Raw genomic sequence first — 25,119 nt, 5'->3', positions numbered from 1 at the left:
TTCAGGTAACAGCTCTAATATAAACACACAGAGAAGAATATAAATTATAATTGAATCAACCATAAATACAAGTAATCGTTGTTGTTATTTTGAAAGCTGTTTACTTCTTGATATGATTTTCAGCCTCTAACAGTTTTATTCTTGACGATCGTCTCCACTCGACTTCACTTAGGTTTTGTGATGACGCGACTTTCCGCTGAAGAAGTTTGAGAGAACTTCTTAAGTGATTCTTTGAGGGTAACTTCAAATGCAGAGAACAAACAGAAACAGTCACTTTGTCATTTTAAACATTATTTTATTAACTTTCTCTTTTCAACACAACTAATTCATTTATAAACGGTTCCTCTATTCAATTCAAACAGTCCAAATACAAATGGATGAACACATCGGGGGGGGGAAGTAAAACATTATGTACACAAACACAACAGCACTCTGTGGTGGGGGAGGAGCCGTCAAGGCGAAGCTCACGTCAGTCAAACACATTCAACTTCATACTCTGAGCTGCTGCCTCCAAAAATAAATCTCATACGAACGTGTAAAAAATACAAATAATAATAATAATAATAATTAAGCCAATATCTGAAGACTACTTCAGCTGGTTATGTACCTAGTACAAAATTAAATAAGATGATGGTATTGGCATGAGGACATAATGTGACTACACAGAGTTATAAATAAAACAGGGAGGAAACTAGACTCTGATGACATGGGAAATAAAAACAAAGACGAAATCCTCGGTTCACATTATTCAACCACACAAATCCATTCACTGTTCTGACTGAACCACCAGGGGGCAGCACAACCACACTCATTGACTACATTAAGCGGGTAGAGCAGGGACACGGGGCCCTTGACTCCTGTCCTCAGCAGCTGAGGGACATTTAACACCCACTCGATCAGGATCAGCAGGAAAAACGCACGAGACTACGTTTCATTTTTACGTTCACTGACGAAGACGTCGGTACGTTTCAAACAAAGACTTCGATCCCCAGGTTTCCTCTGCACAGGAGGTGAAGGTTTGACCTTAACGTTGAGCAGGTTCACGCAAAAAACTACTCGGATGATTCTCTTGAAACTTGGTGGAACGGTCGGGGGAGAATCCGGGAACGTTTGGCACAGATGTGGATAAAAAAGGCGGATCCAGGAATTTTCTAACAACTTCCTTTAACGTTGCAAGATGATGATTTCGTGAATTTCTCAAGAAATCCTGCAGAAATCTATAAACAGCTGACATTTGGTGCAGAACTGTCTCAGCGAGATGTTTTAATATGAGCAGCTTGTCTGTGTCCATATGCATCTAATTTAGATACATAGACCTGTAAATGCTGCTCCCCCGTCAGAGAAACACTTTGTCTGAAGCGTACTGAGGCTGAAGTGGGTCAAAGACACAATAAATGCTGCTCAAGAATCACACAGTTTTATACAACACACACACAAAACAACTCAGTTCTATCTTTTAAAAAACGCAGCCAGTGCATTTTTCTCGTACAACATCACATTTAACAAAACCTTCAAGAACACGAAGCGGAAAGAAGCTCGTACAAAAGGAAAGAGACGGGAACGAGAGACCATGGCTTCGTGAGGAACTCGTGTGTTCAGGTTCGATCTCCGTTCAGAGTGCTGGCTTGTGGAACCAGAGAGCGTTAGCCAACCAGCGGCTAACGTTGTAGTTTCAGTGGAAAACAACTGGCAGAGGAACGAGTCTGTTGACGCTCGCAGGAGGTTCGTCGGCGTCCAATGTCCCGGACGAGAACAAGCACCTGCCCGTGCTTTTATTCTGACAGTCTGGGGTGTTTCTCTTGTTTGTTTTTTTTAAAAAGACTCTACAAAGTCATACAAAGATGAAAAACGAGCAGGAGCGTAAGGAAAAGCAGAGCTTGGTAGAAATCTGAAGCCGGAGGGAACACAAAACGTCCTCGCCAGCCAGAGTAGAGATTGTCATTTCCCCTTTCCGATACGGGAATACTTGGTTTGGACAACAGCGGCGCCGAGCGAGCGGTGGCTTCCTTGTCGGGGGGGTTTGTCTTCCAACTGGTTTTCTTCAGCTTGGAGGTTTAGACCCTGCTTAGCAGAGTGGATCTGTGGGGAGGAGAAAGAAAACTGGGGTTAGAGCGATGACAAAACTGAATCCTCTGGTTTGTGGAACGCCGTTTGTTTGCTGCTCCATTAAAGCATTTAACACGTGGTCTTTAAAACGCAGGACGTGCAGCTGCAGCAACAGTTTGTCTTCAGAGGGGTTTTCTCTCGTGGTGACGTGTGCAGAGCGACACTCGTCCCCTGAGGCCGCGTTCGAAACCGTTTCTCGGCTCGTTCTGCCGACGCCGCTCAGCCGCAGTAAAGTGACAGGTCGTGTCGCAAGCAGAGGCGAAGCTCGGGGGGGGGGGGGCGGGACGAGGAGCTGAGCTGGCAGACAGTCAGGGAAACGTGACATCACACACACACACACACAGTTCTGAGCCAAAACCTGATTCATGTGTGTGGGGGTCACTTTTTGGCAGCGTGCAACCATGGACACTGGCTCGCATTAATCTGACTATTTTTGGCCACTAGGGGGCAGACTTCTACATCAAGCTTACAGACATGTAAGTGTCTTGTTGTGAATTTTATTTATTTACAAACTGTTCTAAACAAATAACAACAGAGCGTTTGTATGTTTTTCCCATTTTCATCATGTTTTAGCTCAGTTTTGGTCTCCACCAACTCCTTAAAGGAAAAATCTAACTATTAACTTTTAAAAATATCTTTAAATCGCACGTTATTTGACCATCTTGTCTTCGTACAGAATGAACAGCTTCTGGTACAAACCCCAACTAAAGGTTTTCAGGGAGTCATGAGTCATGAATTAATATTTATTTATCAAATAGCAATTCATAAAATAAGATAAATAGAAAATTAAACTTTTAGTTAGTGAAAACGTGGGATTATTACTGAGCTGGACTGTTTTCTTGTTTTAATTGCGAACCAGAGAAAATGATCTTTACCAACGTTAATACAAATTAAGGTTTGTGTGTTTGCTCGGTTATGAATCTTCATGTATTTTAAAGTTTAATCTTTGTTTAATGGCAGAGATTTGATCGTGAGTCACTGAGATCTGCACTCGTGTCTCAGGAGAAACTGGTGATTCAGTTTGTGTTCATTTAACTTCAGTGTGTGATGCTGCAGCGAGGAAATATCCCTCCGTCAGCTCTCCTGGGCTTTCATCAGCCGGGTGGAGGGAACAAGACACACACACACAGACACACACAGACACACACACAGAGACACACACCCAGTGCTGTGTGAGGAGGGTGTATGGTGCATTGTGTGTGTGTGTGTGTGTGTGTGTGTGTGTGTGCGCACAGGATATAATTGTGTGAAAATGACTGATGTCCTTTGCATTTGTCTACGCAAGCGATGGTGTGACCAGGAATAATGAGTGTGTGTGTGTGTGTGTGTGTGTGTGTGTGTGTGTGTGTGTGTGTGTGTGTGTAATGTATTTATTGAACAGTGTGCAGGTCAGTGTGTGACCTACATCCCTCTGGTGAGGCTGGTCAGTGGGGAGGCAGGAAGTGATGTGGGGTGACAGTCGAGACTGAAAGAATCAAAAACCCCTGAGGGTGTGTCTGTGTGTGTCTGTATGTGTCTCTGAATGTCTTTGTGTGTCTCTGTATGTCTTTGTGTGTCTTTGTGTGTGTTCATACACACCTCAGAGACTTCCATCTGTCCTTCTCCATGTGGTTCTCAGGACCTTCGCTCTCGTACGACGCCAGATACAAAGCTGCCAACAGAAGAAAGAGAAAATCAATAAGCATTACTCTTCTAAAAAATGATTTTTTTTAAATGTGACAGATTCCTGACATGAAATATCATGTGCTTGGGATTTTGCACAAAGGTTCTTCATCATTCATTCATTCATTGTCCTCCACCGATGAGGTTGTCACCTCTGCTGTGGAGGTTACGTTTCCATCTGCGTTTGTTTGTTTGTTTGTTTGTTTGTTTGTTTGTTTTATTAGCAGGATCACGTAAAAACTACTGAACCGATCTCCATGAAATTCTGGAGCAGATCAGAAAAAACGGGCGGATCCTGGAATTTTTTTCACTTTCTCTAAGATGTTGATGGACATGTGGTCTCTGAACCTTCTTCTATGACCTTGATTCACTCATTAACACACTCACCGTCCTCAGGCAGCACCGGAGCCGTCAGCAGGTACTGCAGGATCTTACGGTCCTTCTCAAACGGACACTCCACTTTCTTCCAGGCCATGAATTCACTCACTTGTTTGGCGAGTTCCCAGAATTTCTGAAATGAAACGGCAAATGGACAAAGGTGAGTAAGGAGCTAACACGTGAACCACCCACGTGGCCTGAATCCCACAGTTCACTGTCACTACTTTACTCCGTGTTCCGAATACAACCCAGTCCCCGCGCTGCCTTTGAGCAAGGTATTTAACCTTGTACGGCTGGCGGTGGTCGCTCAGCTGCTCCGAGGTGTTAATCTGTTCATGTGTACGAGCGTCATCGACAGAAAAAGACTTCAGCAGAGTTTCCCAGGATAAAATTAAGATTTAAAAATAGAGTCTGAATCAGAGAAGCTGTGAGTGGAAACACTCATGAGCGTTCAGGGTGTTTTTGCTCCATGGAAACGCAGCTGAACTTTACACACTTTACACACTTTACTTCTTCTTTCTCAACACTCTTTGGGGAAGTGGAAATAATCGAATCCGTCGCCTCGCGCGGTGACGGTTTCTGACCCAAGACGTCGGGGTTGTAAACTGTTGCCCGGGGAAACCCCCAGTGGGGAATTTAAAACTCAGCTCACCTCAAAGTTGATGCGGCCGTTCTGCAGCCTGTTGGCACATCCCTCGTTCAGGAAGTAGATGTCTTTAATGAGCAGGCTGAAGAAAGGGATGACGATCTGCGAGGAAAACAGAAAGTGAGAGAGATTTAATTTCACTGAGAAGATGTGAAGGGGATTTCCCCCAAAGACACTGTGTGTGTGAGATCTTTGTAAATATCGATTCAAAAGAGGATCTATGACAAAATGAAAATAAACCAGCGAGCAGACGTGTAGCAGCGTGTTTATAAAGAAAGTACCCAAAAGTTTCCCGAGACAAATTCCTCCGATCAACCATAGAGAAGTGAGACGTCAGGTCATTGTGTGTGTGTGTGTGCTGGGATTTTTCTTCTTTACTGGTAGAAAACTAACCATCGGGACCAGAGCTGGTTTTTACTTTGACTTGTTTTTTGATGCTGTGACCTGTTTCCAGACCGTCCCAACACACAACCCCCCCGCCGCCAAACATTATCAAACATTAATGGCACTGGAGCTTTTCAAAGTGGAAACACGCAGCAGACAGCGATCTGGGTTCAATGTAGAGTTGGGCCACGGTTTGATGTCCGAGTCCGACGGGAATTCAGTTTTTTGTGTTCGAACCCGAACCCGAGTCTGATGTTTTCCAGGGCGCATGCAGCCTAAAAGATTTCTTAATTCAAGCTCGTAATATATAGTGGTATTTAAGTTCTTGTTATTTATAATTATTCCAAATAAAGTTTATGGTTAAACTGCAAAACTGACAATTTTATAAGATACAAATTAAATGTCTGAGGAGAGTTGTGTTGCCACTTCTGTGTTGTTGTTAAACTCTTTGCTGATTTACGTTCTGAGTCTTTCAAAACAAACAAAGCTTGAGGTTCCGCTGACGACTTCTTATCAAAGTTCTGGACATCATGTCTGGTGACGGTTCTGCAGGAGCAGGATGTTGTTGGGTCGTGTCTGTACGTCTGAAGGCTGCGGTCATGTATGAACACACGTCTGTAGCAGAGAGGAAGTCGTTTTCACAGCTGGACACAGAGAGAGTCGAGGCCCTGGAGCCAGAGTCGGGATTTATTAGATTTATTTCATGCTTGTCACTGTTTATCAGCAGTTTTTTTGATTATTCTCTGCATTCCTATTTTTATTCCTTCTTATTTTGGTAAAAAAATGTCTCACTTATCATCCAGGTCTGATTAAAACAAGCTTTAGGAGCAGAACGTGTGATTTAACTGGATATATAACGTGAATTCTGCTGTAAATCATCTGTTGAGCAACGTTCAGATCATTTCAATCTTTGATCAAAACAAACCACGAGCTTTGTCTTTGTTGACAAGTTCAACAGCCGAGTGGACGTCCCCCTCCCCCGCCCCCGCCGAAGAGCAGAGGTCACAGGGGCAAGAACATACCAGACTTCTTGGGAACTTTCCGTTTCATGACCCCGACCTCTTGTCTGTTTGCATTTCTGAGCTGCAGAAAACAACCTCCGGGAGCCAGACACTTACTGACAGTACACTGTGTTTCCATAAAACTCTGATTCAACATGTGATGACGTGAGGGGAGGATAACCACTAACGCCTGGCGGCCCACGAGCTCGGCGCTGGCACGGACTCGGGCAGGGCGGGGGAACCCGAGAGGCAGCCGGGAACGCTATGTGATCTGGCAGGCGACCATGTTTTCTCTTTCCTTCACAGCGTGTTTTGATGAGGAGGAAAAACCAAGACCCTCGTCAGATCTTGACCCATTTATAACTGTCCCCTCGGAGCGCTGCACTGTTACGTAACCTCTGTCCGGCGTCCAGGTCCTCTGAGGACGCCGCTGATGTTGAAGCTCGATGGGAACGCGGCGTCCAGGCGCTAACGAGACACAACAAGCGGAAGCGCTGTGGTTTGTTTTTCTGCTTTGACTCGACTTCAACCGTTTTCCTTCATGTTTGCTGTTGAACTACACACGGAGATAAACATCTCAACTCTTTACAGAACTGTAATCAGCTTAAAGTCGCTCGGCTGCAAAGACTCGTTCATCCGAATCCTCCACGATTCTCTGCTGTTTGGTGTTTTTACTGGAATTTCAACCTTAAGTTAACAAACTGGTCTTTAAATTGTACATTTTAATTCTCCCTCTTTGGTTCCTCCCAGCACAGAGAGTTCAGATATGAGCTGAACCACAAATGAGCCAGTTTAAAGAGATTGAGATTATATTATATCGTCTCTGGCCTCACCTTCTCCCGGCTGCTGTTGGCGGTGATGGATCTCTGCGTGGCTCCTCTCAGAGACGTTCTGTAGTTGTAGAAATTGCTGGAAGGATCCATCTGATGCTGAGAGGAGGAAAAAAAACACCAGAGTCGGTTTGAGTTACGTGAAGCTCCGGTCAGAACTCGACGAATGAACCCAGATGTGCGGAGCAGCTGAGAGACGAGTGGATGTGAGGGAGCAGGGAGCTGTCGACACGCTGCTGCTGAACAAGGACGTTTCTACAAGTCGGTCAAACTCAATACAGATGTGATAGGATTGAAACAAATATTAATACAGTTGATGTCTTTCTTTGTTTGTTCTGTTAAAAGTTTTCAGGCTTCTTCTCCCACCACTGAGAACATTTCCTACATTCCTTCTTACTTTTTCTATTATTGAATTTGACATGATACATGAAAAGCAGATGATTAATTACACTTTAATAGAACCAAAGTTTAAATATCTAATATCTAAACGACTAAACCAGTAGCAGAAGAACAAGATCAAATAGCCACTGCAGCAAATTATAAATTTAGTATAACCTTAATATAAATATAACATTTGGACTTTGCTTGTCACATTTTACACTTTGGTTTTTAGGTTTTCATCTTTTATGATTTCTATCCTTTTAGTGTTTTATCATTTGAAGTGTTTTTAGGGCAGATGCAATATTTTTAACTCACTTTTATTCTGCATTATTATTCTGGGTCTCACACGATGTGTCCTTGTGTACTGATTTGTGTTTTTTTGTTGTGTCAATGTACTGTTGAAGAAGAATTTCCCCACGGGGACAATAAAGTATATTTGATTTGATTAGATTGACGTGAGGAGCAGCGAGGTGACGTGTGAGACGTCTTACCTCTAAGATGTCGAACTTTGCCGTCTTGACTTTACTCCAGGTTTTCTTCAGCCGAGACACAGGACTCATGTTCATCCCAGCTGCAGGACGGACACACACACACACACAACAAACAACAACAATGAGAGAGATATCACACATCACAGCTAACACCCAAACACCACAGCATTAACACATGGCATTTTCCCATTGAGCCAGACAGACACACACACCTCCCCCTCTTCCACTCTTTCTCCCATGACATGTCAGCCATCCCCCTTTTCTTTCTTCCTCCTGTTGTTTCTTCTGATGCAGCGAGGCAAAAGGCCGCAGGAACAATGGAGTTAACACACGCCTCGTTTCCCCTGCCAGCCCTATGCTTCCCATATGGTAATCCTCTGTGTGTGTGTGTGTGTGTGTGTGTGTGTGTGACGCCATCAGAGCAGAACCACAACACAAACCTGCAGTAAACAATGGAGCTCAGTTTTTGTTTCTGTAGACACAAGAAACATAAACCACTAAAACCAACCAGAGCCTCATTCTGTCCCCGAACTCGCTGCACTTCCCAGGAGACGGTTTCTGGGTTTTCACGTGAACCTCGAACGCCGCCGGGACAAAACGAAAACCCTGAGTCCCGACCACAGCGAGTGTGACCGAGCACGTCCTCTCCAGACGCACAAAGACACGAGTGTGTGTGAGGACAGGTGTGAGCCGTCCTCCTCTTTATAAAACACACTGTTCACATTGTTTGTGTTTAAAGGATCATTTCACCCGAACTACACAAAGAGATGTGAAGTGATATCAGGCTACGTTTGGTTTTATGACTTGTTTGTCAGCAGGATTACGGTAAAACTACTGAACAGATTCCAACAAGGTGGAAGACAAGGGCTTTCTCAAACGTTTTGCGTTCCCCAAATTCTGAGGACACATTTATCTCTTTTCACAAAACAAAATCCGCGTCTTTAAGATAATTAAGTCAGATTAGCTTTTCATTATTTGAGTGAACTAACCCTTTGGTTCCCTGGAGACGAGGCCGGGGGAGAGAGCTTTGCCTGCGGCTGTTTTCTCTCTCTCTCTGTGTCTCGGGGGAGAAAGACGAAGGACAGCTGGACGCTCGAATATCCTCCACTCTCATCATCACCGTCCCATCCTCCCACTCTGCCCCCTGCCCCCTGCCCCCCCCCCCCCCCCCCCCCCCCCCCACACGGACTCTGGTCAGTGCTGACCATCTGCCTGGACGGGGTCGTTCTGCGTCCTCTGCCAGCTGCCCCCCCCCCCCCCCTGGACACAGAGATCCCTGACGATGCTCTAGGCCTCGGACATTCGTATCTAACCTGGATCGAGCTTTAACAAACTACCCATGATTCTCTGCAGCTTCTGTACAAACGCACACAAACGTGGAAAACAGAAAGTTGTTTCCCAAATCGGACCGAGATTCTATCGAGCCAATTATCTGCATCACCGCCGCTCAGCTGACGACTCTCACTCATATCATGAGGCTGGAGTAAGTTACTGAACTGAGACCGAAGCCGTGAGAGGTCCGTGCTGCAGGGGGAGATAACATCTGCACCAAACTGCCACTGAACAACAACTTGCATTTACTACGCTGATCGGACTCAGTAATGACTTTAAGAAACGGCCCCAGAGCAGCAGAGGGTGGATCAGAGGGAACGAGGGAGGAATGTGACGCCCATCGGTGCAAACGAATGTTTTTCTCACAAATCAGTGACATTTTGTTCTTAACTGACGATATGAAAACACAAACTCACAGATGATCGCCATGAGGGAGTTGAAGTTGCCGATGTTGAAACATTCCCGCGCCACGTCGATGAAGAACTCGATGACTCGAGCTCGGTGCTTCTTCTTCACGGGCTGTTAACAAAATGGAAACGTCTTTTATTTACATGACTGATTCCATCAAGTCTGGACTCATTGTGGCTTTTCATTGACACTTAGTGCAGAGAGAAGAACTTATTTAAAACTATTTAAGCACCAAATTGAGTTTCCAGGCTTTCAAATGTAAGATCCAACGGGTTCTCCTCATTTTAAACTTAACATCTTTGAGTTTTTAACTGTTTTCTGACATTTCCTAAACTAAACAATCTGCAGTCTCTTCGCCTCCAGAAGCAGCGAGAAGTGACCCTTCGTTACTCACCATGCAGATTTCTGTGGCCACCAGGTAACTGAGTCTGTTGAACCATTCCACGTACGCCTCCAGGTTGCTGGCCTTCTTGTGATCGCTGAAGCAACTCTGCGAAAACAACAACAGGATCTTAATGAGACAACAGCAAAACATGATAAGAGCTGAACTGGAGAATTAAACGCAGATATTTGCGATAAAGAAATAAACTCCCGGCTTCATGGAGCCAATCACAGTCAACTTCACTGTGTAGTGGTCAGTGTCCGTCTCATTATTCATGCTGCTCCTTTGTTTGGGTTCTTCTGGATCTAATTCCACACATTCCTTTGGCCTTACGCCACGCTCCCCCATGTCGTGCCTCCCGCCAGTGGACACGCACACGCACACACACACACACACACACACACACACACACACACACACACACACACACACACACACACACACACACACACACACTCGTCGGGGTAAGAGAGAGGCGAGCCTGAGGCACAAAGGCCGTCTTAACCCCCCCCATCACCTGGCTTCCAAAAATGAGCTGTTGCCTAGCAGCCGAACGCCAGACAAAAGGACCCACTGCCAGACCCACACACACACACACACACACACACACCCACACACACACACCCCTTCCCAAAACTGGGCACCAGCGGTTGCTAGGCGATAAGGTGCATGCATGCCCATCTAATCCAGACATTGGGATGATTTGAGGAAAATTGTCAGTGAGGTGTGGCCGGGTGTATCTTTCTGAATGTGTGTGTCTGCATGTGTGCGTGTGTATGTGTGTGTGTAGCGGCAGACAAAATACCCGCTGCACACAGTCTGGAAATCACCTGCCCTCGCTGTGACCCGTGCAGCCCGTGTTGTATAAACCTAACATCCATCTGCAGGAGAAACTAGGCCGTCTCATTTCTAACCCACAGACACGGAAGAATCAGGTCTGCCTCAGGATTTCAGCCAAAATAAATTGTTGCATAATCACTGTGTGTGCGTGTGTGTGTTATTATTGTCTCAGAGAAGCGTGCAGACGTTACCTTATCATTGTCGAGAGGATCTTTCTGGACGAAGGCCTGGACGAATTCTTCAGGTCCGATGTAACTCAGTCTCTCCTGAAAAAGGAAAATGAACACGGTGAATGTTTGGTTCGAGTCTCCTTAAGAAACAAGAACCTTCAGCCTTTGAATTGTGCAAAGTGACACCTAATGAGAATAAAGCTGTGGTCAAACACCACAGTTTAAAATCAATGCTGTGTTGTGTCAGCTGTACGAGCAGCGGGTTTCTAATCCATCCCTCCCTCACACGTTCTCCGCTGCAGATCGATTGGCTCTTTCTCTCTGAGCCGACACGAGTGCGAGTCCCTGACAGGATTTCACATTGTTCTTTGGAAGACAACATTTACATCTTAATCTGGTTTGATGTGTCACAGCGAATGATGGATACGGTGCAATGGTTTAAACAGATGATCGATGGGAACCGTCCTGGAGTAAAAGACGTAGGTGGTTCTCACCAGTTCTATGTGCGTGAGCTGCTGGGCCACAGTGAAGGGGTCGTTGCAGATGGACAGCATGTCTCTCTGGATGGACGCCTGCGGCTTCGCTTTCAGAGCCGTCAGCCGCTCGGCCGCCGTGGCGTTGATCTTGACCAGCGCCTCCTCGTACTGGCTGAGCACCGTCAACCTCCTGATCAGGCCCTGGCTCATCTGCCCAACCGCCTTCCTGTACACCTGAGGGAGGGACGGAGAAGAGAGGAGAATTAGATAAAAACACAATGTTTAGCTGCTTTAAGTAGTTCAGTTTATCTCAGAATCAACTGGGAACTCTGGATCATTGACAACCTCAGTGGAAACTACAACAGCCGCGCTATCCCCGTGTCAGCAGAAATAACTGATGCCTGCTCGCAGCAGCATCCTCTCGGTCACGCACCGGGAGGGTCACTCGCTATGTCGCGCTCGTTACGGCCTCTCAGCTCAGCAGGGGCTGAGGAGGACGGGCTCTTGACTTCCTGGCCTCAGGGGTCGAGAGGTCGAGAGCTTGGAACATTCCCCTGACTCAGACCAGGCCACGATTAGATAATTGTTCCCTTGCTGACACAGTTTAGCACAGAAGTTGCATAAGTGGGTCTCCAGAGGAAAGGAGGACAGACATGTGTGTTTGATTCTGTGTACGTGTGGCAGACTGTGTGTTGTTGTGTAAGTGCGGAGGATCCAGGGCACGGAGTCTTTCGTAACGCCGCTACGAGCGGTCCAAGAAATCGGGGGAGCCGAGGCCCCTTTTCTTGCGACCACATCCCTTCTCTCTGGACTTTCTGCCAGTTCAGCCTCCAGAATCGGGGTTTTACAAACAGGAATCAGGTTCAACGGGGTGAAAAGAAACACAACCAGCATTGTAATGGAGGTTGAGGCCCCGAGCCGAGGAAATCAAATGTGAGTTCTCAGTGGAGCCGCTCGGCTTCTCTGGGAAAAATGAGCAGACTCTCATCGCTCAGCTGGAAACGGCCGGGGCGGCAACGTCTCTGAAATTCACTTCCAGGGGCGTGACTAATGCGTCTGCCTGTCGGTGATGTGGCCGTTACAAGTGTGATGACACACACACACACACACACAGACACACACACACACACACACACATTCGAAAAGTCAGCCAATCAATTGCAGCTCTGTGGATATTGCACTTTTTGGTGAGGGATGATTGCAGGAGCACAGGACAGAGGCAGAGACAATGAAGTTGTAGAGAGAAATGAGGTTTTCATTTCGCAGTGCAAGTGGAGACGGACCGACAACAAGGGAGGAAATAATATATTCAAATGATCAATGCTCCTTTAGGAAGGTGGTGACGCTGCTAAAGCCGGCGACTAATCATTTAATTTTTCATTATCGGTTATTTTCTGCAGTTAAACAACTCATGTTGTCATTGGTGAAATGTCAAAAATAGGCTGGAAATGACGAGTAAAAGATGATGAATTAAAAACACTCGTCTGTTCAACTGAAAGTCAAGAACCCAGAGATATTAAATTAAAAAAACACCCCACTTCATCATATTGTATTGGTATTTGTTGCTTGATAAATAAATTATTAATCAAGATTGTTAATTACTTTTCTGGAATTGAACCAGCTCTTGATCCCACGGCTGCTGGACTCAAACATGAACTGTTGTTGTAGAGTTGCTTGTACACGTCTAGAACTTTTCTCCCTTTAATTCTACTCGTGCTCGTTCTGAACCTGTCTGTGTTCAAATCACATTAAATTTGATTATTTCTATTACTATTAAAGTGTTAATAAAAAGAACAACATTAAATCTGATCATTGGCTGCAGCGCTTCATGGAATACCTCCACCCAGTCCCAGTGACGTCAGTGGTAAACACAGTGAACCCTCAGCTGACGCTTGACCACACTCCTGCCCAGTTGGACGACAGTGGGACACGCCACCAGTGAAAATCGCTTCAGTTGCCACTTCAGATTCAACCATCTGCCGCGGCTTCTGTCCCCGCTGCACACAGAGGACAGGCCGGGGTCGGACAAATATAGTCTCAGATCTCGGAGACGACATTTCTCATCATAACCATCCGACGTTACGAATGATGGCGCCTGGCGGGGGCGTGCTGTTCCCTGCGCTGGAGAACCTGGCAGTGATCCTGAGGTGGCAGCCGGCCGCTCAGTACAAGTCACCGCAACCGAGCGCGTAGTCGCTTCACGCCATCGACTCACCGGAGGTCCTGTTTTCCTTGGCTGGGTCGTGTCGTTGCCTGTGGAGCACCACCTGACCCACGTGAGGGCAGGACTGTTTTTAGCAGCTCGGCCGAGCAGCACTAATGAACAGATAGTAAAAGGTGCACTGGGCGGGAATGATTGTATCTGCAGGCACGTCCGTGCTGCCAAGTCAGGAAGGGACAGAAATACCTTCCCACCGTACGACGTCACATCCAGGTCACGTTATGCAGAAAAGTCAAGAGTTCAGTCGATCGTTTAAAGTCTGTATTTTAACAGTTAGGAAATCAGCTCCTCTGGAACCAACTGACGTGCAGATATTGATTTTCCGACTATAAACGTACAGTGGCCCTTCGTTATAAAAGAGTCGTCTCAGTCTCAGAACGTCTGTCTTATACTTTGTGAACCATCTGTATTTACTGCACAAATTTGAAGAAAAGCAAGAACTCTGCGCCGCTAACTGAGGTCAGATGAAGATCAGTGCTTGTTTTCTTCTCCGCTGCCGCTTCCCTATATATCCAACCACATCCATAATGACAGTCTTACTACAGAGATCAAGGTCCTGGAATGTTTTGAGTGTGGTTTTGGACACGTCTCTGACCAGATGTTCGGGGGGACATCTATTTTGGACTGGAACCCGTTTCCCAGAGAGCTGCGGTTCAAACGCTCCGAAGAATCAGCAGCTCAACTCTTTAACTCCAGAGTCGCTCAGGGGGTTTTTTTTTATGCGTTTTGTTTTTTAAATCTGTGAAAAACACAAATGTAAATCACTCGTGCTGATGTCAGTGGCCTGTGTGTTTACACTTCTTCGAAAAAACACCATTTGTGCAGATTTAATCTACAAGAATAAACAATGTACAGTCGGGGGTCAACGTGGTCTCACACGTATGAACAAACAACCTCAAGCGTCCCTGAGAACTATTCATCTGAAAGAGCATTTCTTGGTCACGCTGTGCTAATCATGAGCACAGTGGTTTCCACGGTAACGCAGCACATCTGGAGGGCGTCTAATCACGGCAAAGGGTTTCTTTGTCCACACAGGACAAACTGTGAATTAAGTTTTTATTACATTTGTCTATTCACTGAAAGGGACTTTTGTATCAATGCCATAGATCAAAATGTGCTAATACAAGTTCGAGCACGTTACACAAACGATGAAGGACAAAGGGGAAGTCGTGATATTCCATCATCCTAACTGTCGGGACACTAGAAGCAGAAGACGGGGAATTATAAGAAATTGAAAGCAAAAGTTAAAGTGGTTACACAATCTGACCGCAGTTCAGTTTCTCTTGCATTCAGACGCTCTATGTCATGAAGGATTTTAAGATAATTTTATTATAATCTGACTTTAATCTCAGTGAGAACCTGGAGGCCCAACACTTTAAACACTTCACCTGATAGTGTAGACGTTCATTAGATAGAAGAATTAATACCTGTTGTTTTTCAATCATTTGGATTAACTCGTTTTATTTTTAAAGGAGAAGGCATGATGTCACCAACGAGCAGTGGAAAGTACCTGAGATTCAGATAAAGGGCTTTTTGTTTCCTTCAGTTCAACCGTGACCTTTGGACGTTTAATGCCAACTGCAGCGATTTAAGCTGGAAATCCTGAGATGTTTGTGTGACCATCAACATGCATTTCTGTACTGTAGGTGTTAAGGTGTGTGTTATGTGCAGGGGGGGGGGGGGGGTTGCAGATGTTGGGAGCTGTAAATGTGTCCAAGTGAGAAACGTATTGATTTCTAGATTAAGTCAGGATCAATACTCGTGCTCGTCCCTTTGATGAGTCATGCACAACATATAAAACACTGGCCCCCCCCACCTCTCTTGTCTTGAGAGGTGGGGGGGGGGGGGGGGGGGGGGGGGGGGGGGGCAGTTTTCATTAACACCAACCCAAGACAAATAAACAGATAAAACCACTCAGCAGACAGAAACACGTGGAAACATCAGGATTCGTGATGACTGACCAAATCATTTGTCAGGAGACCAAAGAAAAGACTCTTTCATCTGGAAAGATAATTTTATAAAACGCCAAGCTAACTCAATTAGAGCAAGAAAACAGGAAGATAAACTTTTTCTACCCTCCGACTTCTCTGTTGAATTCTTTATCAGCCGAATGCAACCTGCTCTGCTAAAGTTCGCTTTGAGCAGCGACGGGACACAAACAGATCCACCCTGATAAAAAAAACTCTGTTATCCAAACAGCGCAAAGACGCTAAGCCGGTGACGTTCAGCTCGGCAGCAGGGGAACAATCCAAATGCTGCCTCGGACGGAGCACCGGAGGGATTCACAGAAAAAGCCACCTATCCCTTCAACAATGGGTCTTTTCTCTCGGCTCAGCCGGCCTGAAAAGCGGCTTTGTTGCCAGAGAAGCCCCGTCCACCTCCCTCTGCCGCTATCGGCAAAAATCGGCCTGAGTCCGTAGCTTTGCAGCACGTGCAGGCTACAAAACATGGACTCCATGGACTTCCTGTGACATTAATTTAGAGGGAAAGCACGAAGAAATAAACGAGTGAACCGACCTCGTCCCCGCTGGCCAGTCGGTGGGTCAGCTCCTTCAGGCTGCGCATCATCCTCTCGTCCCTGAAGTCGTACGGGAAGGTTTCCGTCCACTCGGTCAGGAGCTGGAGGATCTTGGGGGCATTCTTCCTCACTCTCATCTGAGAGAAAATGCAAGATAAACACAACATGAAAAACCAGGAAGAACCAAACCTAGGTGGGAAAACAAGGAGCTAGAAGAACGTATCCTGCGTACCTTGTCGGCCTGGGGGTCGCCGGGTCGCTGCTGCTCCATACACAGGTGACACACCCTGGACATGAGCTCGTACGGGTGGAGGAAGAGGCGAGAGCTGAGCAGGAAGGTGAAGATGTACGTCCTCTGCACAGAGGAGAAATTAATAAGTTTACTGCAAAAGCAAAAACCGCAGGTAATGTAAGTCTGAAAATATGCTTTAAAACCCACTACAGGGAATCATAACCTACACAACTAACTATTTAAAGAGCTTGAGTGGGAAATTTAAAATGTTTAATCCCTGATGTGTGGAGACAAACACAGCAGCGCAAGCATCTTTGATATTTAACAGCGTCTCAATGCACCAGAGCTTCTCAGACAGAATCAACACATTGATGAGGCTGCAAAGGAAAAGAACCCAGCAGGGATATAAACAGGTACAATGTTAAACCAACTCACATCTGGATAGTAATCCACAGTTGGGACCAGGTGGCGGATGAGGGCCTCCAGGGACCCGGACACCAGGTTGTTGTCATGATAGTAGAGGCCGGGGTAGCCCTCCTCCTTGGTCTGGTACAGGTTCTTGTTGTAGCTGCCTGTGTTCAGCTGCCCCGTGAACGGTGGAGTCTGAGGCATGTTGTCCTGCAAGACAGAAGAAAAAAAACCCCCACAGGAACAGTCAGTCAGGAAAAAACACGATAGATATTTCACCGCAGACGCTGATGCAGGACGGTCAAAACAAATCCAAAATAGCTCAGACACACAAACATGAGACGGCTTGTTTTGGGGAAATGGTTTGGACCCAGTCGACACCCTTCCTCCTCCTCCTGGATCTGCTGGTTTCAGAGTTTGGGTTTAGTTTATTTGGACAAATGAGCAACTGAAGAAAACGAGCTGTGGTCGAGGCAGAAAAAAGGAAAAAAGGGATGGAGTCATATGAGTCGTCTGCAAAGAAGAGACTCAGAGAACTGAACTCTTGACCCTGGTGGTATTAGTGTGCTGCACTGGACAGAGCGACAATTAAACTGTGCAGGATGATGAGCGTCACAGTCACAGTTACATAAACCTGCAACCTTCATCAAACCAGACGAGTCGGACACAACAAGCGGAGGAACACGTGTCTTCTGCTCGATTACAGGCTCCATGGAAACGTTGCCATAGAAGCTTTTCAAACTTCTCCTGCAGCAGGATCCACTTGACATTGGCCCTTTGATTTCAATCAGTCGGAGCTTTGTCAGAAACCAGCGATAGAGGAAAAGCTTCTTGGCAAATAGAAATTCTCGTTTGTGTCTCGTTTATATTTCTTGCACGGCTGCTTCTGTTCAGGCTTTTTACGAATGAGAGAAAAATGAGTGGTAGAAGGAAGTGATCGTATTAAGGTAAATATGGTGCTAACGCTTTAGACGTCACTTGGAGTGAGAGACTGCCAGAAGTCATTGAGGATGGAGCCGCAGTATCAGCTGCCAGACTGATGACGACTGTATGACTGAGTAAAGGAGCATTTATCAGTTTGTGAATCCACCTCTTCTTTTGTAGGACTTTGTTATTTCTTCTCCAAATACTTTTACGAATCCAAATCTCTGGTCTTCACAAAGATAGAACAACCACCTCTCCATCCCCTCGCAGCCTCCTGACCTCTGAACCTGGCTTTTAGGTTCTGTCCCCGGCCCGGCAGACTTATGGCTGAGGAAACACAAAAGGCCTTTTCACACCAAGGGGGGGGGGGGGGGGGGGGGGGGGTCGGCACAGGGTGTAAGCAACCCCGCCCCCACACACCCTCACACCCCCACCTCCAGGACAATATGCCGCCCCGTGGCTGGATGCCGAGTCAGGAAGCCTGTGAGGCTGATGCAATGCGGCGCTGCCAGGAGCGGACACGGAGATGCCAGGACGTATAAACTGCACCTGCCCACACACTGGCACCGAAAGTTCAAATAAATTCAGGGTTTCATTGTCCCGTGACAGGACGGGAGGAAAATAACCACAACATATGCACCAGGGATGAACATCATCTGATCAGAGCGGGGATGGAAATCAAGAGAAGTGATTCAGTTGCATCTAAAAGACCATAACCTTTAAAAAATCACAAGACGCTGCGCTGGAGACAGAAACCAAAACAAAACCCTGTGTATTCATAAGTTCACATAAAACCTCCACCCACACGAGGCACGACGCCCACTCCTCCACTTTCACACGCATGCCATAAAGCACGCGTGCACACACACACACACACACACACACACCCTCAATCGCTATTATTCAGCGAGACAGCCGTGGACATTTCCATGAGAAAGGCGAGCGTGAGGAGTCAGAGCACAGCAGCCGGAGCATCTGCTGCACCATGTGGCTTCCCCACCGAGGAAGAGGAGAGGCAGCGAGCGGCTGACGGAGGAAGAGATCCTGGAACAAGTCGAACGGATCATCTCTGTTTGTTTACTCCAGACTACAGGGGGGGTGCTAAACTTAAATGCTCTTTTCTTAGAAGTATAATTATTTATTTAAGTCCTGTTGCTCAGCAGCAGTAGCATCCAAGTACGACCACAGACATCTGCTGTCCAGCACTGAGGTTCAGACCAGCAGCACGTCGACAGCAGCAGGTGATCGAGGGCTGAGAACACCACTGTTGCTCTTTTCCCAGCCGGGTGGGATCTGAACCACCACCTCCCTGATCCACGCCTTCTCTTCTAACCCTTAACCGGGTGGATGGAATAATTATATCTCCATATTATCTTGAGTAAACACGAGGAGGTTCTGTGCACATGTAGGACATTGAGGGAACTTGCCCGTGAGCATGTCAATTTTTTTTGCAGACTTAGAAAAACATCATCCAGATGTGACCTGTCTCCTTTAAATACATTTCTTCATCAACATCGGTTAAAAAACAGTGTTTCCACAAGTGTGCGCTCACTAAGACGAGATGATGACCTGATCAGGGGCCTCGTTAATCATTTAACTTGTTATATCAAGTTTAGATTCCTCGTTTTCAAATGTTAAGCTGTTTTCTTTTTATTTATAGTTATATTAGAGCCTGACGAGTGGCAGCAGCAGCAGCAGTGGTGGTGGTAGAGGGTGTGGGGGCCACATGTCGGGTCCCGGGGCCCCCGACAAAAACAAACCCTCAGCACAGTGCTGTTGGTTTAGCGTGGCCGCTGGCTGGGAGGCAGGGTAAACAAACAAAATGCCACAGCTCGCCTGTAGAGGGGGGGTGGATTTAATTATAGTCGGACTGGTTGTGTACGAGGAACCATCTGCCTCAGTGTGTGAAAGTAGTTAAATGGATTTAAAAAGAAAGGGACATTTGCATGTCTGGATATAAAGATGGCTGAAGGTCACAGATTGTATCTTTAAACTGGGATATTCTTTGAATATTCAATAGTTTTATTTGATTTCACTTCTTCTGATATCGGCAGGAAACTGGTCCAGTGGTCATCATGACGTTGAGTCTGTGCTACCTTGTGTTGATCTTAAGGTCGGGGACTTTCTCCACGACATTTAAACAAAGACAGACGAAGTAAACTGGTCTGAAACCAGCGTCTTCAGATGAATCACTGATGATCATATGCTGTGACATTCGGAATTTCAGGGAATATTGCAACTGGCCTAAAAAAATCTGCTCCAAACCTCCTCAGGCAAATGTCCCATTAGGACTTAAAACCCCCGGAATCAGCTCCAGGCTGCGGCGCCATCGACGACACGCGTTTACAGGTAATTTGGTCTCCAAACGTTTGGGCGGCGCCGCTTCCCCAGAGAGAAAATGATGGGAGTCCGGTTTCCCGCTCGTCCAAAACACGCGCTATCAAACAGCCGCCCTGCCCGCGGTGTTAACGACCGCTCGTGATGAGCGGCCATCAGCAGTTCAGAGGCCGTAAAGGAAACGGAAACACCCTGAACACACAGGGAATCATTCCCTCAGTCCACGAGACGCACGCAATCAGCCAGACACTCAAGTGAGGTGCTTTTATTTTTATTTTCCTGAGAAATGTTCTTCTCACGACCAAGCAGGAAGATTTGTGACGTAATAAAACTTCCTTAAATGAAAAACAGCGATGCGGTTGAGGAGAAGGAGCCTCACACAAAAAAAAAGCTTCTGAGAGAACGAGGCTGTGGCAGTGAGAGAATGTGATTCTGGCAGAGACACTTTAAAAGGGACCTGTAGTAAATCAATACTACAGCCCCCCCCCCCCCCCCCCCCCCTTCCACTGCGTAAACACTGCGAGGCATGAGGAATCTCACTCATGCATGGCTTGAGGAAATGAGGGTGAGAGATAGCTGAGTGGCTGCACAGCAGGGTGAGGAGGCCACGGTGGAATACTGGAAGTTGTCTAAATAAAGACGGCCGGTGTTTGAAGCTGGTGTGTGGTCAGGAGGGCTGGACGCACCGAGAACTGGGCCGAGGAGATTTCAGCAGAAATCACAACTCCAACTATTACAGAAGAAATCACAACATACCACAAAGAGCTGAAAACTGACTCCGACATTCTCAGACCAGAGGAGAAGAGGGCGACCACAGATAAATCATCTTCTCACTTAACCTTTTCACCCCCGGTGTCCCGGCCCGAGGGGCGAGCACGCTGCGCCGCTTAACTTCAGCTGCTTTCAGACACGCACTGAGGCAAATGTGCAGAAAATTGGGTCTGGACCTTTTCCAGAGTTTGTCCTTAACAAATGAAGAACGCAGCAGCAGATTATCCAGGTCAGACGTGATCACAACTTCAGGAACATTAAGGCAGGACATGATTCAGAGGTTTAACTGTGGAAAACACATCCACACCCACGTTAGCCCTCATTGACCAACACCTTCCCAAGTTTGCCTCCTCTTGTTCATCCTGCAGATATTTGGACATTTGACCTGCATTTGTTCAAACCCCAAAAAGGAAAGCAGAGGATCTAAAGTTCACATAGATGTCAAAAGACCACGAAATATGCCTAAATGAAGAGACTAAATCTGCTGATGAATAAAATATGTGGCCCAACGCTCTCGTCCATCAGCCGTATTAGCATGTAGCCTTATAGCAGCCATTTAAAAGAACCCCAGTGCCCCTCGTGCTGCTATCGGCTGAGAAACAATATAAGAACCCACGAGACTGAAGAACCCTCTGACGCTTTCCACCAGCGTCTGAAGACAGAGGTTCTCCCACCTCCCTCCACCACGTTTACACCAGAGATGAGTGAGTGATGTGCGACCGACAGTGTTTTGACGCAGGTTCATGTTTGCAGCTGCTGCACTGAGTGATAAACATCACAGCTTCCATACAGGACCCCGTCAGCTGGTGTCATCAGTCCTTGACAGCGATATGAACCCCCCCCCCCTGCGGACACTAAACACCCTGCACAGAGGGAGGCTGCAGCAGGAACAACACCCCCGAGGCTTCTGATCCTGATGGTGATGAAAAACATCAACCAGCTGAATTTCAGCTCAGGTATCTGAGTCTGTGAAGAAACACGAACCCATACGATTTCTTTGATTGGACAATTTGCAGGTCTCAGGTCGACACTGGGCGAAATTTAGAGACAGCTGGATTGGAAGGTTGCAAATAATGTCAGTGCCTGTGTTCCAGGTTGTAGTCTGGACCCACTTTGCAGCCATTTCAAATTCTGAATCACCGCTTTTCCAGCAAATTAAGCCGAGAATGTGACCTTAAAAAAATGGTAATTTGAACAAATTCAATTCAACTGTAGCTGAGGATGTGATCAAGTCGCAGTGCACAGCTACTAAACAGACTTTGCAGTCAGTTGGTTTAAGCAGGTTCAGCCCCTGTTCAATAAAAGCTCCGACGTCTTGTGACCTGCAGGAATCTGTAGATCAGTGCTGGCCCAGGTTTTTTTTACGTGACAGGTTTGAAGACAGCGCGGCTGCAGCTGTGCGAGCACGTCTCGTAATCCTCACGGCTCGGCAGCCTGCACACCTTTTTATCTACAGTTCCACCGCTGCCTGCACCGAGTGTCAGGCTCCCGGCACAGACCCTTACTTCGTGATTGGTGACTTCCCATATCCCCCAAAGTCCTTCACTTGTGTACATTGGTACAAACAAACCCCACCACAACCACAACCCCGCACCAGAGAACAGTAGCAACCCGCAGCAACAACAAGCCAAGTGTTTCCAGAGGAGGCCGCCTCCCTGTCGGCCAGCCACAGTCCTGCCAAATCACCAATAAACGGATTGAACTTGTCAGCACGTTAAGGGGAACCCGGAGCATGCCTGGAACACGGAGCAGCGACACGGAGAAGCCAAGGAGGAGCACAGGCCGGAGTCATTCAGGAGAGAGGTGGGATTAACTTCACTGATCCCTGGCTGTCTTGTAGGGGAGAGGAGACAGGGGAGGGGTGGGGGGGGAATCCTCTTAGCCACAGGGCGGTGGGGTAAAAATAGACACTGGTTTCAAAGATCCCATTATCGGGGGTACGGTTTCTGGGGAAACACCTCGGCTCGTTGGAGAAGCCTCACGATCTGTGCATCGTGATCATTAAGGAGGAAGATGTGGTAATTTAAGACAAAGCCAATAAATGCACAGTCACACTGAACACGAGGTTCAATCCAAACAACAGAAACTGAGGCTGCAGCCTTTAGATCTCACAGCAGAGCCTGAGTGTCATTTCATCTGTACCAATACAACAAAAGTCATACACAACATTAATATATTGCTTATACACTGTCGAACACAGTGAGGAGGTAAAACACAAAACTGATCCACCTCAGATTTGTAAAATGTTTTGCTGTAATAAATGTTTCTGCTCATAACGAAGAATCTGTCTTTAAATGTGAAAAAGCGAATATTAATGTGACATTTATCGTGATAATTATCAGAATCAGCTGCTATCCAATATCGCTCCTTTGGTCTGTGACACATTCAAATCCTCAATAATAATAATTACCGCAATGCCATCCTGATATCAATGTCAAAAACATCAAATATATATCGATACGTTCTATTGGGTGAACAAAGTAAGATGGTATAACACCGCAAAACCTGCAGGAGCTGATAATCACGATAACTATCGGTATCGGTCAATATTAAATATCGCCCAGCCCTAATTGGTCCGTGTCACATTCAAGTTTAATATACATATCGATATATTGCTTATGTATTGTGTATAAACAGTGAGGAGGTATAACAGATAATTGTGTCCATTAAGAAGAGTTTAGGAGCTGAACCTTCACTCAGGAGCAGAGATCAGTGTCTAAATGACACAAACTATAAAGTATCGTGATGTTTATCGATGTTAAACACGGTGTCTGCCTCTCACACAGCCACAGACCCTCTCAGGCACAGACCCTGTCAGCCACAGACCCTCTCAGGCACAGACCCTGTCAGCCACAGACCCTCTCAGCCACAGACCCTGTCAGCCACAGACCCTCTGAACCAAAGTGCGCTCTGTCCACCACCTGCGCGCGTTTCAGCCGAACCGCGCGTCCACATCACAACATTGAATGAAACCCATGATGTAAAGCAGCAGAGTAAATCCTCTCACCTCAACGAGCACAGGTCCAGATGCAGATTCAGCCTTTCTCCAGAACCAACTGAGAGAATCAATAACAAGAGACTTTCTCCTTCTTTTACATGAGAATAAAACCCGAGGGGGGGGGGGGGGTGAAACGCTGCTCCGGGCTCCTGTGGAGGGTCAGTGCGGCATCGTCCAGGTGTGAACGCCGCAGAGAGGAGCGTGTATTCCCGGTTGAGCCGCAGCAGAGAGACGCACGAACGGATGGATGGAGGAGGAGGAGAGACACTGCTGCTGCTCCGCCGCCTTCACGTGAATCTGAGCTGCGGAGAGAAGCCTCCAGACTTCAGGGTGAGGGGGGGGGAGGAAGCAGCCAATCAGAGCACAGGACTCCCCCCCCCTCCCTCCTCATCGTCCCGCCTCCTCCTCCTCCCGACTCATCCTCCCCCTTTTCTCTCGTTTTAAATTTCATTTCCCTTTTACTCTCTCTCCTTCTGCTCTCTCTCCCACGCGGAGGGTTTTTCCATCAGTTTGTGTCTCAAGTTTCATTTCTCATCTCACTTTCATTTCGATTTCTGATAAAGTGAATGACTTCTAAAGAAAATATGATAAAAATAATATGACTATAACAAGTGTTTCTATGAATAATAGTTTAATAACATAAATCCTAATCCCGTTAACAATGAAATAATAGTACTACTAAAACAACTAATACTCATAATAGCTATTATTATTATTATAGAATAAAATATATTGACTATACTGAGTCTCTGCTATGAATAATGAAGGTTTTATAACATAAATAATAATAAACACATTAACAATGACATAATAGTACTACTAAAACAACTAACACTAATAATTATTAATATTTATATAACAAAATACATTGACTTATACCAAGTGTCTGATTTGAATAATTATATAATATAAATAATAACATTAACGATGATAATAGTACTACTACAACTAATGATAATAAAAGCTATTATAATTTATATAAAAAAATATATTGACTATACTGAGTGTCTGCTATGAATAATGATAGTATAATAATATAAATAATAATAACAATAATAATAACATTAACAATGATAATTGGACTGCTACTACAACTAATACTAATAATATAAACACGTTATTATTATTGTGGGGGCAGTGAATGACGGTGGGCCGCCAGATTTAATAGTTAATTAAGTCTGCACCCATGTGATTGAATGAATTACTAACCCACGTTAGAATCA

The 25,119-nt window shown here is 46.1% G+C and overlaps 1 protein-coding gene across 1 annotated transcript; it reads right to left on the bottom strand.

The window, feature by feature from the left end:
* Positions 1-1,416: 1,416 nt before the first annotated feature.
* Positions 1,417-24,195, bottom strand: rasgef1ba (RasGEF domain family, member 1Ba). Its single transcript, XM_034595062.1, has 14 exons — positions 23,906-24,195; positions 16,894-17,076; positions 16,459-16,581; positions 16,226-16,363; positions 11,506-11,721; positions 11,033-11,107; positions 10,014-10,109; positions 9,628-9,730; positions 7,880-7,959; positions 7,011-7,106; positions 4,799-4,894; positions 4,156-4,279; positions 3,685-3,757; positions 1,417-2,079 (listed from the first exon to the last, which is right to left on the bottom strand). The coding sequence occupies exons 2-14, from the start codon at positions 17,068-17,070 to the stop codon at positions 2,055-2,057; spliced, it is 1,422 nt and encodes a 473-aa protein (XP_034450953.1). The 5' UTR covers positions 17,071-17,076; positions 23,906-24,195; the 3' UTR covers positions 1,417-2,054.
* Positions 24,196-25,119: the final 924 nt, after the last annotated feature.

This window comes from Hippoglossus hippoglossus, chromosome 9 (genome assembly GCF_009819705.1).
Source record: "Hippoglossus hippoglossus isolate fHipHip1 chromosome 9, fHipHip1.pri, whole genome shotgun sequence".
Classification (NCBI taxonomy): Eukaryota; Metazoa; Chordata; class Actinopteri; order Pleuronectiformes; family Pleuronectidae; genus Hippoglossus; species Hippoglossus hippoglossus.
Note: the sequence above shows the minus strand (reverse complement) of the source record. Positions and strands in the feature narration are given on the sequence as shown.

Bases quoted from the DNA above. Each gene is read 5' to 3' on its own strand.
- rasgef1ba (XM_034595062.1), bottom strand. From the start codon at position 17,070: ATGCCTCAGACTCCACCGTTCACGGGGCAGCTGAACACAGGCAGCTAC. The intron at 7,107-7,879 runs GTAAGACGTCTC...TCCTCCTCTCAG, and splicing joins CAAAGTTCGACATCTTAGAG to CATCAGATGGATCCTTCCAG. The intron at 4,280-4,798 runs GTGAGCTGAGTT...GTTTCATTTCAG, and splicing joins ACGGCCGCATCAACTTTGAG to AAATTCTGGGAACTCGCCAA.